Source organism: Stereum hirsutum (assembly GCF_000264905.1).
Source record: "Stereum hirsutum FP-91666 SS1 unplaced genomic scaffold STEHIscaffold_4, whole genome shotgun sequence".
Lineage (NCBI taxonomy): Eukaryota > Fungi > Basidiomycota > Agaricomycetes > Russulales > Stereaceae > Stereum > Stereum hirsutum.
The window spans coordinates 581797-595974 of NW_006763134.1; the positions used below are offsets into that span (position 1 = coordinate 581797).

The following is a 14178-nucleotide window of genomic DNA, read 5'->3' on the forward strand; positions in this document are numbered from 1 at the left end:
CCCGGAGTCCGGCGGTGGCGTTACGGTCGCCGTTCATTGGCAGGTACGTACGAACCAGTGATCGAATTATACAGTCAATTACATTGTCAAGCAGGGAAAGGTGCTCAGCTGACTGAAGGTTGTCAGCCAGTCTGCACGGAAACCGAGAACGTTTGCTCGTGAGTTCGAGTTGGTCCGCGAATGCGCCACGAAGCCGGGAGTCATAGTGTGCACATGCCAATTGACCGAGATTCCTCGCCCCTATTCTCTTGCAGTAATCCACGCGGGAAAGGACGATGACCATGTACGCCTACCAAGAGGATATCAGGACTGGAGTGTAGGTCGTGACATGCGTCGAAAAAAGTGAGTGGGCCACATCGCGCCACACTGAGATGAGATCTCCGGGAGCAGAGGACACAGATGTCAGGAGGATCCTCCAAAGACCTGGCCCAAGTCAAAGTCAGCAGCACGAGAGCACCAAAATAGATCACGACACCAGAAAGAGTACCATTGATGAACGCTCTCGATGGCATATCTATCGTGCAAACGTTCCTAGACAACGCATCTCCCGTCCGCATGTGGACGAGCTCAACCCAAGACCGGACATAGAAGAGAAGGGCGCTCCAAACGGGGAGGGAAAACAACCAAATAGAAAAACTCATGAAAATTCGTAAGTAAAAGAAACACAGAAGGAGCAACCAAGCGAACCACGTCAAGATAACGAAAAATAAACGCACGAGAAGATGGATGATGGAGACAAAAGAAGAAGAGGGAAGGAATGTGATGTGGTGGGAAGTAACTGCAACAAATGATGGGTCAGTATCGTACGTACGTATAGCAAAAAAAAATGGACGATTCGAGACTGGATATGATTTCGGATTCAGGCGACTGGGATCTGTACACAAGTGGTCAATGACTCCTCCATACGTATGCAAAAAATGTGAAAAACGCGAGGAACGAAATAGAGAAGGGTCGAAGGGAGATTAGATAGGAACCACGTCGAGCCATGGCGAGGATGGTCGAGAAAGTAAAGTAGAGGAGGGGACAAGAGTGAAAGAAAACACGAAATTTTTCGATGGACGGACAGCTTTCCTGAGGGCAGGACGGGATATCATTCGATATACATGGTGGATCCTCAATAACGGGTGCGACTTTGGCTTGGTGAAGTATACAGTATTATTTGAACAGAAGTTGGAACGACGCGCCGTCTCAGGGTTTGACCATAGTGGCCGCTTTCTGCACCTTCAGCTTCATGATCGACGGGTAGCTATCGATGAGATGGACCAATGCAGCCCAGTCATTGTTATCGATGAGATTAATCGTGACCTTCGCCGTATTCTTCACGCCCAGAGCCTTGCACAGCTTGCGCCTATAGACACAACCACAGCCGGATTAGTTGACACGCACAAACCAACGATCAATGACGAGAACGAATACGCACACTCGATCTCCTGCCTGACTCTTCTGCGCCGACAACCTCTGCCCTTTCAAGCTCTCGACAAATTCGTCCGTCGCCTTCCTCACCAATGGGTCCTCAGCCTCAACCCCCGGAATCCCTCCCTCCCTCAGAATCTTCAAAACATCCTCTGCCCTCTGGTCGGCCAACGTCTTGAGCAGCGCACTCGGCGCACCTTCATTGCCACCAGCTCCGATCGTAATCCCACTTGTGGTAGGTGTAACAGGTACCGGCGACGCCGCCGCCGACGGTCCTCTCGACGACAGATCCGGAGTGCGCGGCGACACCGTCTGTGACAGACTCGTCGTCTTCCTAGCCGGCGTCGTCGGACCTTGGCCTTTGTACGACGACAGCGGTACGGCCGCAGCAGCAGGAGTCTGCTCTTCCTCTTCATCATCCTCCTCCAGACTCTCCAACACGATCTTCGCATCCTGGATCTTATTCCTCAAGATCTCGCCATTGAAAAGACACAGAGCTCTGTCGCGCTTCGGGAGCGTCATCATCAGCTCCGTCAGCTTGGCCGCCTTCTCCGGTCCCTCCAGCTTCTCCACCGCGGCTCGGATCCTCTCTTTCTCGCTCGTCGGCTGTGCGATGGAGCCAGAAGGCGAAGACGTGCGCGGAGGGGTCGAAGAGACCGAGACCGAGATCGGCGTGGACGGATGGTCGGGCGCGGACGCAGTCGCATTGAGCACATCCGGTCCAAGCAACCGCGAGTCCTGCGAGTTAGACGGCGACGGCGACTTGCGATGCTGCACCCCATTGCCGTTCCCGTTCCCAGTCGGTGAAGCCCCCGAAGAAGAAGCGATAGGACGCAATCCCAACGTGCTCCTCGCGATGTCGATCTGGTGGCTCAGCCTGACTGGATCCTGGAACGAAGAGACGATCTCGGAGAGGGACAGACCGACGAGCTGGTCGACGACGGAGTCGACTTCGGTCGCGGGCATGATGTCCATGTCTTTCAGACGGCGGGAGAGCTCGCCGGTGAGGACTTCGCGGCGAACGACGGGCGTGAGCGACGAGAGGGTGTCGTATTGCATCGGCATGTTCAGCGTGCCTGTGAGCGCGGCCTATACCATGAAACAACAAACATCGACGACGGTGAGTTGCGTTGGGTCAGATTGGGGATACGAATAACAACGAAAATCACTCACGTTATAATAACTGCCGCTGCCTCTTCTCGCCGCCTTCTCCTGCCCATGCCCCGACCCAGCCCCCTGTCCCCCTGCCTTCGTCATCCCCTCCAACTTCAGGCTCCCAAACCTGGGACTCGCCCCCTGACTGGTATACCCCAGCTTGGCCGTCCTCGCCCCGGGACTCGCCCACCCAAGCGCCTGCCCTCCAGGCCCTAGATACGCGCTGTCCCCACCTTCGCTGGCGGTAGGCGACGTCGCACCGGACGTGGATCGTGGATGGCCGTTGCCCGCGCCTCCAAATCGCTGTGCGAGCTTTTCTTGACGGAGTTGTTTGGGCTCGTGTAGGCGGACGACGAGTTGTTTGGTGCCGATGACGGCACCGTTCATGGCGTGCATTGCTGCCGTGGCTGGGAGGGGGAATATGAGATTGTGTGGTGTGGTGTGGGAAGGAACGTGTGCAAAGTTGTGAATGAGTACAAAATAATGTCGGATGGGAAGAGGAAGAAATTATGGACCGACCTTGATCTGGCGTCTGGTACGAGACGAACCCAAAGCCTCGGCTCTCGCCCGCATCGGTCCTCATAACTCGCGCACTACAGGTAACACCAACAAAACACGACAAACACCGCCCTCGTCAACACACGCAGCGGCCTCCCGACATAAAAGTGAACCAAACGATACGAACCTGACGATATGCCCGAACTATTCATCCACAAAACCTCAATTAGTGTGGCGTTTCAGGGGTTGAAAATGCGGGAATCGCTCACCCGGTGAAAATGCTGGAACAACCCATTCGAATCGATACTCGCGTCCAAGTTCTACATGCACCAAACGTCGTCAGTCTCTCGCTCTCTCGCTCTCGGCTCTACCACCCAACCATCATCATTCGTAATACAAGACAGCTCACCTTGCAGAACAAATTGCACGGATCGATCAACCCACTATGACTCGTTGACCCAGGCCCATGCAACGGCGCCAACTGAACCTGCTGCCCCGGCCCATGTATAAACGACAACGGTGACGAAGGCGACTGCGACTGCAGCAGATGCGGTGGCGTCACAGGCGATCGCAACGGATGATGTGCCGGGCCAGGAGACAATTGTAGAGCTTGGTGGGCTGGTGAGAGGGGGTGGCTGGGACGGCCTGGTGAGAGAGGATACGGTTGTGCGCGCGGAGACAAGTGCGGGGAGTACTGTTTTATGAGAGAGGAAGAATAAATTGGGAGTTAGTAAGTCGATTGTGGGATGTAAGATAAGGGACAAGCTGAAAGTGGCAGGAGGGTATGAATGTGGATCGTTGTGCGATATCGAACCAAAAACCAGACTGGACAGAACCAACGCCGTGAGAAGAGCGATGATCTGGAGTCGGACGTCGTTTACCCTTCTCAACGGCCACGGGTGCGCAGTGAAAGATCCGATCACACCATGCTCGCCTGGCCGACGACGACATGCCACGACATGGCCCTTTCGGTCATGTCGATGAAAATTGAAGGACGACATGGTAGGGTATGATGTTGTGTCGATTGGCCATATATGATCCAGTTTGCGTGGTCAAATAGCCGCAAAATGAGCTGGGAGATGGCCCGCCTCCTTTCGCCAGGCAAATATCGGTCGGATCCCGCTTGTTAGGGCCAGGACCTCGAACAGTCCTGCCTCATATACTCCCAACGGCGTGCAGCGTATTTCACGATATTTTCGACGCAAAAACCCATGAAAAATTAGAGCAAGTAACTCACTTGTCGCTGGTATGGCGAGCCAAAGGATACTGCTCCCGAAGGCACGAACGACGGCGCACTTGCGCTAAATTCCGGATGATTCCCACTCGGTGTCCTCCTCGGCTGATAGATCTGCACCGCGATATTCTGACCCTCAACCTCCGCACAATGCATCTCCCTCTCTGCGAACTTTGCGTCGTCCTCGTTCCAAAACTCAATTACTCCCGTGTCCTTTCCGAAGGCGGTGTGGGTGCGTGCGGAAGCAAGAGCACCAAAGGGACGGAAGAGAAGGTAGAGTTGAGTGTCCGTGTAGCCTGAGGGGAGCTGTTTGACGAGACGAGGTGAGGCATTAGGAGGGGGTAAGGGCGTGGGAGGGTTTGTGGGCGGGTACGGAGAGAGGACGAGGCTGGCTGATGGGTTCGCACCCGGGATGGGATATCCTTGGAGCGTTGCAAGAGCCATTTCGGCTGCGAGAGAAAGAAAGACAGAGGACAGTGTAAGTACAGAACGCGTGTTGGGCATGCACATTCGACCGCCTGCTCGCAAGACGCTGTAGCCGACAAGACAGCTGCTTGATTTTCCATTCAAACTGTCGCATAGCATAGCCGAAATTCATTTTCTCTCACTCTCAACCGCATCCTTCGCCATGGCCGGTGGCTTCTCGCTAGCGTCGGCGCAAGCAGACGGTTTCGGTAGATGCAGACGATGATGCGCCACGCACCTTTCTCGAGAAATTTAAACTCGATTGTTCCAGAAAGCGGCTTCGAGGCATCATCGCGGGGTATCTTGGGCCTAAAAGGCGCACATGTCGCAAAACAATATGCCAAATTCTCGTCCGTTACGTGCGCGGGTAGGGCTGAGATGTAGAGAATCGGCTCATGCAGGTACGGATGTGGCTCCGGGATGTGCCCGTTGTTGTCGTTCTGCATTCTGCACACCCGATCAGACTGGAGACTGGAGAAGAAAAAAGAAAGAAAAGAAAATGAGGGCGTTCGGCTTGCGCTCGAGACGGCTGTACAAAAACAAGCCTCAAAATGATCAAAATCTGGGAGGCCGACAGCCACGTGCCGTCCTCCCACGCCGGTTCCGCACTAACCTCACCTTCACAATTCAGCCGATCTCCTTGGATTTATTCTATGGCTCTTTCGTCTGGTATTTCGTCTGGAATTCTTTCTGTCAATACAGATTATATCGTGATATATATGACCTTTATCCTCCAGCACTTCTCCACCAATCCAGTGAGTGGCGTCAGTACCTCGAGATGGCACCGAGTCTCGACGCATCGTCCGGAGTCCGACTTGCATCATTGAATAGATATAGTAAGCCCTACAATATAATAGGACACTATTTCATATCATGCATGCCTACGGTAGGCTCTCTGCAGTAGTCCTCATCGTTTGACATACTTGTTTGCACCGGACGGTTATTTGTGCTGCCCAACTGCGTCAACTCCTCCGAGTCCTACCATCCTGTTTCTTCGCCTTCAGTAGCCGATACATTTGTCTAGTCTTCGCCGATCACCTTTTCTCGCTGGACTGAGGTGAAACTCTCTTATATCCGTGAATTTATAACATCACTCTCGAATTGACCCCATCTTCCCCAGTGGCGTCGATATATTCGTATTGGTTTTGAGACAATTCCAAGGCATCGTAGTCGGAGCTCGACTTGCGGTCATTCGAATATACGTGACAACTCTCCGTTCAAGAATGCCCTTTTGCGAGGCAGTCGGCAGGCGCTCTGCAGTCCTTTTCATTATTCGATGGAGCGTCGCTATAATAGTAGACCTGCGACCCGAAGCGCCTCTGCAGCCTGAGTTTAGCTATGTGTGCGATCCAATACGATTATCATTGGACCGGTGTTCGTCTTTCCTCGCTTTTCCTCATCTCTAAGTCTTATAGTGCCCTCAGACTGGATCATTATCATAAGGCAAGACCATCACTTCGCTCTGGTATGCAAACACGGGCATGAACAGCGCAAGTCCAGCTTTCTGCCGAGGCAAATGTGCCAGTGGATGTAGACACGGTACTGGAGCCTGACACTTGGACGGCGATGTGCATGGGCCTTCGGTCAGACCGTCAGATATGACCAAGGGTTTTTTCAAGGAATATTCCACCTCTTCTTCCTTTCTTGCTTGGCTATGGCACCTCGTCCCATATCCGGTGAGTGTCCTTCTTCCGTGTTCGTTCTTTCGACGTATACATCCGACCGATTGCTTACGACCTTTAAGGAACCCTTTGCTCTAAGTTGCGCACTGTATCATAGCTTGCAGGAGACCCGGGGAACTCGCAGAGCGTGGCTCTCGTGACAGTCAGTGCTATTGATGTATGCTGTGAAGTAGTGCGTATCTACTAGTATGACAATCACATCACTCTCTTCTTAATCATCCATCGTACTCTAGGTCAACATTAGCTCTAGGAGGTTTCTGCATCATGAAGAGAAACGGCGCTGCCGCCATAGTAATCTTCGTATAATACGAACGCCTCCAGCTGCTAGACGCTCGCCACATCAGTTCGTTCGCTCCAAATTGACTTACGGAGAGAGTCGGACGATAAATTCATACGGAAAGATCCTACTTCGCCTCAGTGTGGCACCACAGCCCATGATCAGTGAGCGTCCTTCTTTGCTAGTTTTGACACAGACTTATCAATACCTACCTATGATCGTACAGCCAAAAGCTCAGGTCCGTGAAACTCTAATATCGTCGAGAATGCAACTCTGACCTTGCCAATCTAAGTGCGGACGTGTAAGTGCCCTTTACTCTCGACCTCGTTTACCCACAAAATGACATGGAGTAATTCGGGGATTCATACTTGCAGATTCAGTTTGAGCCTTAATTCGTACTCATACCACCAATATGTACAGGAAGCAACAGCATTATCCAGCGCCAAACCCCAACCGATGCACGACTCGTCACTGCACTCTCCTGCCTTTGCCCATCCTCCTCCAAAACCTCAGGTATGCATGACCTTTCATGACTCCATGGTGGTGATGCCTTCAAGTGTAGACGCCTCTTGGCGTAAAAGTCTGGGACGAGCGAGAGAGATAAATCGTGAGATTGGGCGGGATACCAGCGCGACGCCTCTGGTGCTGTGTCGAAAGCTTGTCTGACTCAGTGAAAGAGGATGCATGCATCGCGCTAGTGCATGAGTGCCAGTTTGTGTGGGTGCGTCATGTGTCCATGTACGGGAGCGACAGCGATGTGCGACGGGAGAAGTAGAGGAGCAATGGGAGGGATGGGGAGGGTTTCCAGAGAGGGTCACGATGATCGGAAAATGCGGTGAAGGCGTGCCAAGAAGGAGCTCTATTTAGGTCGTAAGTCCATGTTTCATCCTGATTGACCGTCGCTGGAAATTGGTTGCTGAACCTTTATACTTTCTTCACCCTGTTGTGGCCTGCCATAACATCGCCTCGTCTCGTTTCATTGACTTGATGTTGGCTGTATGGACATTCCGGGCAAGGACAGTGAAGGAGATGCGTAGATGGCAAGACCCATATCCACAAGATTCAGAGTCGCGGTGTGAGCCATTCGAACGAGGTTGGATTGATCGTGTAAGTGCCCTTGAGAGGTATAGGACATTCCCGTTCGAGAGGGTTTCTTCGGTATTGATGATCTTGTACAGATGACGGGCAGTTAGTGAGGTGTGTGCACGGACCATCACAACCACGTTTTCGGTGAGTATCACAAACTTCCTGCTTCGGTACATCATCATGGTAGATCTTCAACGGAGGCTCTTTGTCCGGATACGTACAGTTGCATCAGGCTCGGCACCCGTTTTTGCTCAAAGCGTTCTATGAAATAGAAAGGAAAATAACCGCCTTGTCATCCTGCTGGTCTCGACGCGTTCGCATTCAACGACACAGACCGAGCCCATCCAAAACCGGGTCCATCGGAGTCTTTCTCGTCACCTGCCTTGCCAACTATTCGCATCTCTGGCAGCCACTATTGTCCGAGATGTTGGTACTTATGCAGACCGTGTACTGCATTGGCGTCGAGCATCATCTCCTCGGAGGTCGACCTCTGGCAATAAATTGTGCCACTAATTCTCTGCAGAACAATCACCGTATCCTCGTTGACCTGCCGCCCTCACTACCGACCATTGAAAGAGGGTACGTACAGTGCCAGAACTCAGCGCTCCATGCTCGATGTTCGGCATCCCCAAGGCTTGACTAAGCCTAGAATCCAACCAGCATCACACTTCACAAGTTCATCTCGCGAATACCAAAGAAGCAGCCTCGAGCTCAGCGCTCAGTCTCAGCCTCAAGCTTCAAACCTGCCACATTAAAATCAGTTCCCACCTGCCCCATGCCTAGTCATCTACAAATTACGCCGACAGTTCCACTTCCTACGCTACAGCACCCACACCCACACATAGCCCATCCGTCCAAGATCACGATGCATGACGCACATAAACAGCATATCGATATCGCAATACGACTTCAGCAGCTTGCACGACCCCGGAGTACAGTAGGAACTTGTACTTAAAAGTGCTTCGGGCAAGACACCGCGTAAGCTTCTCATCGGGATCCACACAGGCACTCATCAGTGTGTAACCTTCACCTACGCCACCCGCATCATTTGTCCTCATTTGTCAGCAAAGTTACCTACAATGTACTACTCCTTCTTCATCTTACTGAAGGAGATCCGAATTCGAATATGTCCTACGCGAACTTCCTTTCTTCTCGATGCGGACCAATGACCAGCGATCGGGAGATTCGAAACTTTGAAGGTACCAAGGACTCGACTCGGAGTTGTAACTTATAACGATATGCTTCCCGCGTGCGAACATCTGCGGACATTGGCATACGGCAGGGATGAGATGCTTGAGCTCAACCAGATCTACTGGAGGGCACGAGGCGTCCTCGAGGCGGTCGGTGGGTATGTAACGTAGGTCTCAAAGCTTCTTGTTCGAGAAGGGTCGTGTCCGAGTGGTGTCGGGGCTTTGGGAGGTGGAGTGAATATTCACTGGCAGGCGAGAAACATGATTATATATATGCGAGACAGGGTATACATAACCAATCGTGGTAAATAAGCTGTCGCAGTCGTCGAATATAGTATCATAGCAGAATCAGATTTCGGGCATAAGGGCATGAGCATGGGCATAAACATGATGTATGCGGTCGTAAGTAGTGATGGAAGAGAATTGGATAGTAATGTTCGTAGCGAAGCACGGGGATGAACGATGTATGAGAATGTGGGTCCGAACGTCGTCCGTCGTCCGTGAATTTGATATATACAGAAAGCAAGTGAGTAACACAACAACTTGAAAGAGCAGCAGATATAGCCACAGACGCCGTCATTGACGAACGGCAAGAGTAGGGATGGGGAACAGACAACAGAGAGGACCCAAGGACCAAGACACCGATATAACACACAGAGCAAAAGAAATATGAAAACACTCAACGGCAAGCCAAGTAGATACATACAGAGTCGTCATCATTTTGGACGTCACCGAGTCCCATTGTTCGTGTCCCATGTAGCATGTACGCACCCGTGCGCAACTCCGGGATAGTTATTTGTGTCGTGAGCGTCGTTATTCGAATTTACCTTCTCTTCCTCAACACTCTCGAGGGACTTCCGCCCGCGCTGGACTCCTCCCTCTCTGCATCAGCCGACTGCCTCGTCCGTCCCCTACCGTTCGCGCCAAACCCAGCAGTCCCGAAGTTCACGAACTCAAGTTGTCCCTCAGCATCCTCCCCGGCCCCATCGCGTTTCTCTCCCCTGTCGCCCTCCACCTCGTCTTCATCGTAGTTCTCGTACTCCCGCCTAGTCCTCTTACCCGTGCTCCGTCTCCCGGCACCGGCAGAGAAACACAGTGCCGAATGGGACGAGTACGAATAGGCACGGCCGCGTCCTGCACCGCTGTTCAGACCGCCCAACGGATACGACGCGGTCGAAGAGGAGAGTTCGTCCACTTCGATGTCTTCGGCGCCGGCTGGTTGAGAACGAGAGGCAGAAGCTGTAGAAGCGGAAGGCTGGGTAGGGCCCTGGGTGTTTCCGATCCCGTGCGTGCGCATGTGTCGTTTGGCATTCGAGCGGACCGTGAATGATTTGGTGCAGTTAGGGACGGTACACTTGAACGCTGCGTGACCAGAGACAATTCAAAAAAGAATCACGTAAACAGTTAGCATCGTTTCAATCAAAGCAACGTTTAGGGTAACAAAGAACGCCGCGCGAGAAAATGAAAAGCGGAATTTCGAGAAAATCAGAAGCGATGAGAACCGTCGCAAAGGGAAGAAAGAGGCCAGAAAAGCTTACGTTTTGCTCCGCTGTGCGAATTCATATGCGTCGAGAGTCCGCTCGGTCTTGGGAACCTTTTCCCACAGAGCTCACACGGGTGCATCTTCGCCCTCTTCTGGCCTTGTGGCCCCCAGCCAGCACTGCCGTTTCCTCCCGCTCCTCCATCGCCGCTTCCATTTCCGGAGCCTGAGCCGGAGTTGAGATCGGAGTTGGCGGCGACGGCGTTGCGTGAGGCGAGGGATTCCTCGATGGGCTTGATCGTCCAGGGCGAGTTGGCGTCTTCTTCCTCCTCGGCGGTCATGGTGTACACGACGGGGGCGGGGATCTGCATGTGGTTAGACTTGCTGTCGAGGTCTCGGGAGCTCGAGGGACGAGGACCGGGAGAAGACGAGGAAGGACGAGAAGAGTTGATGTTTTGGTTGAGATCGTGGTCGCCGCCGTTGAGCGATGTGGCGGCCGTGGAGAACGAGAGGGCGGGAGAGGAAGAGAGACCGATGATGTTGTTGGTAGTGTAAGCTTCGAGGGTCGTGCTGCTCGAGTCGGATGAGTTGCTACACATTACAATGAGACAATGCACCGATACATTGAGGGAGAACAATCATGAAAATCAGTGAATTATGGACATAATATAACGGTCGTACAAAGACTTACCTATCCTTCTCCGTGTCTTTGTCTCTCCTACCCCTCGTCTTCTTTTCCTTCCCTTCGTCCACGCGCATCACATCCCCAAACGCCGCGAACTCGTGGCTCATACCCTGGTACCAAACCTCTCCGCTCTCCCTCTTCAAATCCTCGATCTTCACCAAGAACGGGTCGTCATGCTCGTCCAACGGCTTCAAGACCAAACTCCTCGCCTTTCTCCCGTTCCTACCACCGTTACCAGCCGCCACTACCTCACTCTGGCCGGATCCACTGATGTCGCCGTCCCTCTCGGACGCAGGCTCGGCTGCCTCCAGACGGAACGCGAGAACGGCAGGTCCGAGGTCGTGCTCGTTGATGCTGCTCTCGACGGTCGTGCGACGGCGTTTAGGAACTGGTCTGCCGGGGAGTTGTTTGCGCTGGGCGGTGGTGTCGTCGGGGAGTGACGTCTTACGAGATGGCATGGGACGGGAAGGAACGGAAGGGGACGCGGTAGCGGAGCTTGGGACGGGGTGGACGTAGGACGGGACCGTCAGCGACGAGGACGAGGAGTACGAAGGGTATGGTGGGATAGGAGGCGAGGACGGAGAGCGCCCGTTAGGGCGCTGAGTCTGCTGCCCATCGACGAACGGGAGGAAAGAGTTGACGGAATCGAACATCCCAGCACCGGCATTCCGTGTGAGGTCCACGCTGCTCATGCGGCGAGGCTGAGAATAATGCCCAGCGCGAGCGCCGTTCATGGCGGATGGGTGGGGCGTGGTTCCATTCGAGCGCGAGTAAAGGTGCGGCGAAGAAGTGGATGTGGAAAAGCCGTTGCCAGCCCCGTCATTGAAAGTGCCACCAGGCATCGATGAAGATGGAGGTTGGAGGGCGGTACGGAGGTGGGATTCGGATCTGGTAAGACTCAATCCGTCTCCAAGCCTGGAAGAACCCGAGCGGGAGTCCGAACGAGCGGTCAATGACCCACCGGGACTCGGATCGCGACTGGTTCCATTGTTGTTCGACAACAAACGGATTCCGTTTGCGCCGCTCAGAGCGTTGTCGAGATGGTGGTGATAAGCCGACGATATGGAATCGACTGGCGGGAAATGTGGCGAGTTATTGTGGGAGCTATAGGACTCGCCCGGAGATGAACGCGGCGAAGATGAGGATTGGAAATGTTTGCTGGGGTCTGTGTGATGGGACAGAGTGGTGGAAGATGGGTTGTGAGAGTTCTGCTGAGATGAATACCCCGTAAGTGCATATGAACCGCCTGCGCCACCGCCACCCCCGCCTGCGTAAGACTGAGGAGCTCCGATGTCGTAGGAGAGGAGGGAGTTATTTTGCTGGACGTAGTTGTTGTAGGATACCGGCTGGGAGGCGGAAGCGGAAGCAGATGTGTATGGTGTGATACCGCTGTCATGGGTGGCACCGGAGGCAGGCAGCCAGGTGGCGAATCCGCCATTGTTGCTTCCGTCGCCCGTCGTGTCGTGCATGGCAGAAGTGACAGAGTGATAAAGATCCGTGGAGGTAGGTGGCGTAGTCACAGAAGTTCGTTGTGATGATTCCGGAAAGGCGGCTGCAAGCGAGGAGGAGGACGAACTAGTATTGTTCGAAGCCGCGAGGTGTGGGTGCTGTGGGAGATGAAGGCTATGACTAGAAGTGGCTGGTGGTGGCTGCACGGAAGGGTAGGATGAGGAGTACATAGATGAGAGCGATGAAGACGTGGGCTGATTGAGATCGGAGGTGGTCCACGTCGTTCCGGTGTGGTTGGGCCACTGTGTCAATCGTAAGAGGGGTTGAGTGGCGTCGATGGGGTCATAGAGAGAATTGCGTACATTCGAAGCATTTCCGAGCCCGGATGCAGGTATGGGTTGCGATGGAGCGTGCGATTGCTGTGAAACAAAACCAGACGAAGATCCGTTGAGGTCGTATTGCGTGTTGCTAGCGTTAGAGTGCATGAGGCCGTTCGTGTCCAGCGCTGTGGCGGATCTGTAGAGATGTTGGGGATGACCGGCAGAGGCCATCGAGCGCTGACAATGACGAAAATTGGCTGTATTACGAGCGAAGCGGGATGAGCACAACGTCTGAAACGGAAAGGGCAGGAAGGGCGAAGCGGAAGGGCAAGAGAGGCGCTGCTAGACGTATATAAGTAGTGTCGCCCTTCGGGTCGCAGGCTAAACAAGCAGGAGGGTCGACGTGAGGCTCGTGGAAAAGACGAGGCCTTGATGACGGTCCCAATCAAATAACAATTCGAGTTTTGCTCAATCTCGGATCTCTGTTGTAAATCTGGACACGACTCAAAGAATCTCCAATGAGACACCGGACACACTGTCGCACACACGGCCTCTCAATTGCACCCCCTTCGCACGACCTGCCCCGCACGACGGACGGGACACGTACAGCCTCCTTCTCTCCCAACCAGGATGTGTGGCCCCATTTGATGCTGCCCGTTTCCGTCCCTTGAGAATTCGAGAGGCCGCTATCGTCCCTCCATCCCGTCCTCGATTAAACGCTATCGCAGCGCCCACTAGCTCGCCGCGTCGCCCCAGGTGTCATCACCCACACACGGCAGCAAACCTCCCCGGGTGGACCAGACGGCCAGATGCGGAAACCGAGGACAATGAGAAACGCGTACACAAATGACAACAATGCGGATCCCGTCAAGAACATTTCCTTATATGGCAGAAACACGTGCAATTGGTGCAATTTGGGATCGGGCGTCTCGATCCGTGCATGCGGCGCCTGCTTTCGATTTACACGAGCGTGCCTTCCTTTTCTTCGACAGCTCTTCGCCTTTCATTCCAACGCCTCCGTTCCAACCAGACTCACAGGCACAATCTGATCTCCTGCGAACTCTTTCGCCACATCCTGCCATCTGTTGCTCGCATTTATCTGATCCCTCTCTTCGTCCCGCTCGCCTTGGTGTCGGTTAGCAACGTCGTTGGCGATCTGGCAGCTGTCAAACCCCTTGGTCGTCTCCGTCGTCGTTCGTCCTTTGCAATATCTTGACTGTTTTATCCAGGTCACTATGCATTTC

The 14178-nt window shown here is 53.6% G+C and overlaps 2 protein-coding genes across 2 annotated transcripts; both read right to left on the reverse strand.

The window, feature by feature from the left end:
• Window positions 1-750: 750 nt before the first annotated feature.
• Window positions 751-5283, reverse strand: STEHIDRAFT_93788 (uncharacterized protein). Its single transcript, XM_007301702.1, has 9 exons — window positions 5004-5283; window positions 4304-4749; window positions 3476-3760; window positions 3336-3386; window positions 3254-3270; window positions 3088-3161; window positions 2587-2975; window positions 1421-2502; window positions 751-1348 (listed from the first exon to the last, which is right to left on the reverse strand). Exons 1-9 carry the CDS (start codon window positions 5209-5211, stop codon window positions 1189-1191), a joined length of 2712 nt encoding a protein of 903 aa, XP_007301764.1. The 5' UTR covers window positions 5212-5283; the 3' UTR covers window positions 751-1188.
• A 4540-nt stretch (window positions 5284-9823) lies between these two features.
• On the reverse strand, window positions 9824-13165 carry STEHIDRAFT_154527 (uncharacterized protein; the record flags this gene model as incomplete). The annotated part of the gene is made up of 4 exons (XM_007301703.1): window positions 9824-10362; window positions 10614-11071; window positions 11172-12916; window positions 12977-13165. The coding sequence occupies 4 exons, from the start codon at window positions 13163-13165 to the stop codon at window positions 9824-9826; spliced, it is 2931 nt and encodes a 976-aa protein (XP_007301765.1).
• Between the last annotated feature and the right edge of the window lie 1013 nt (window positions 13166-14178).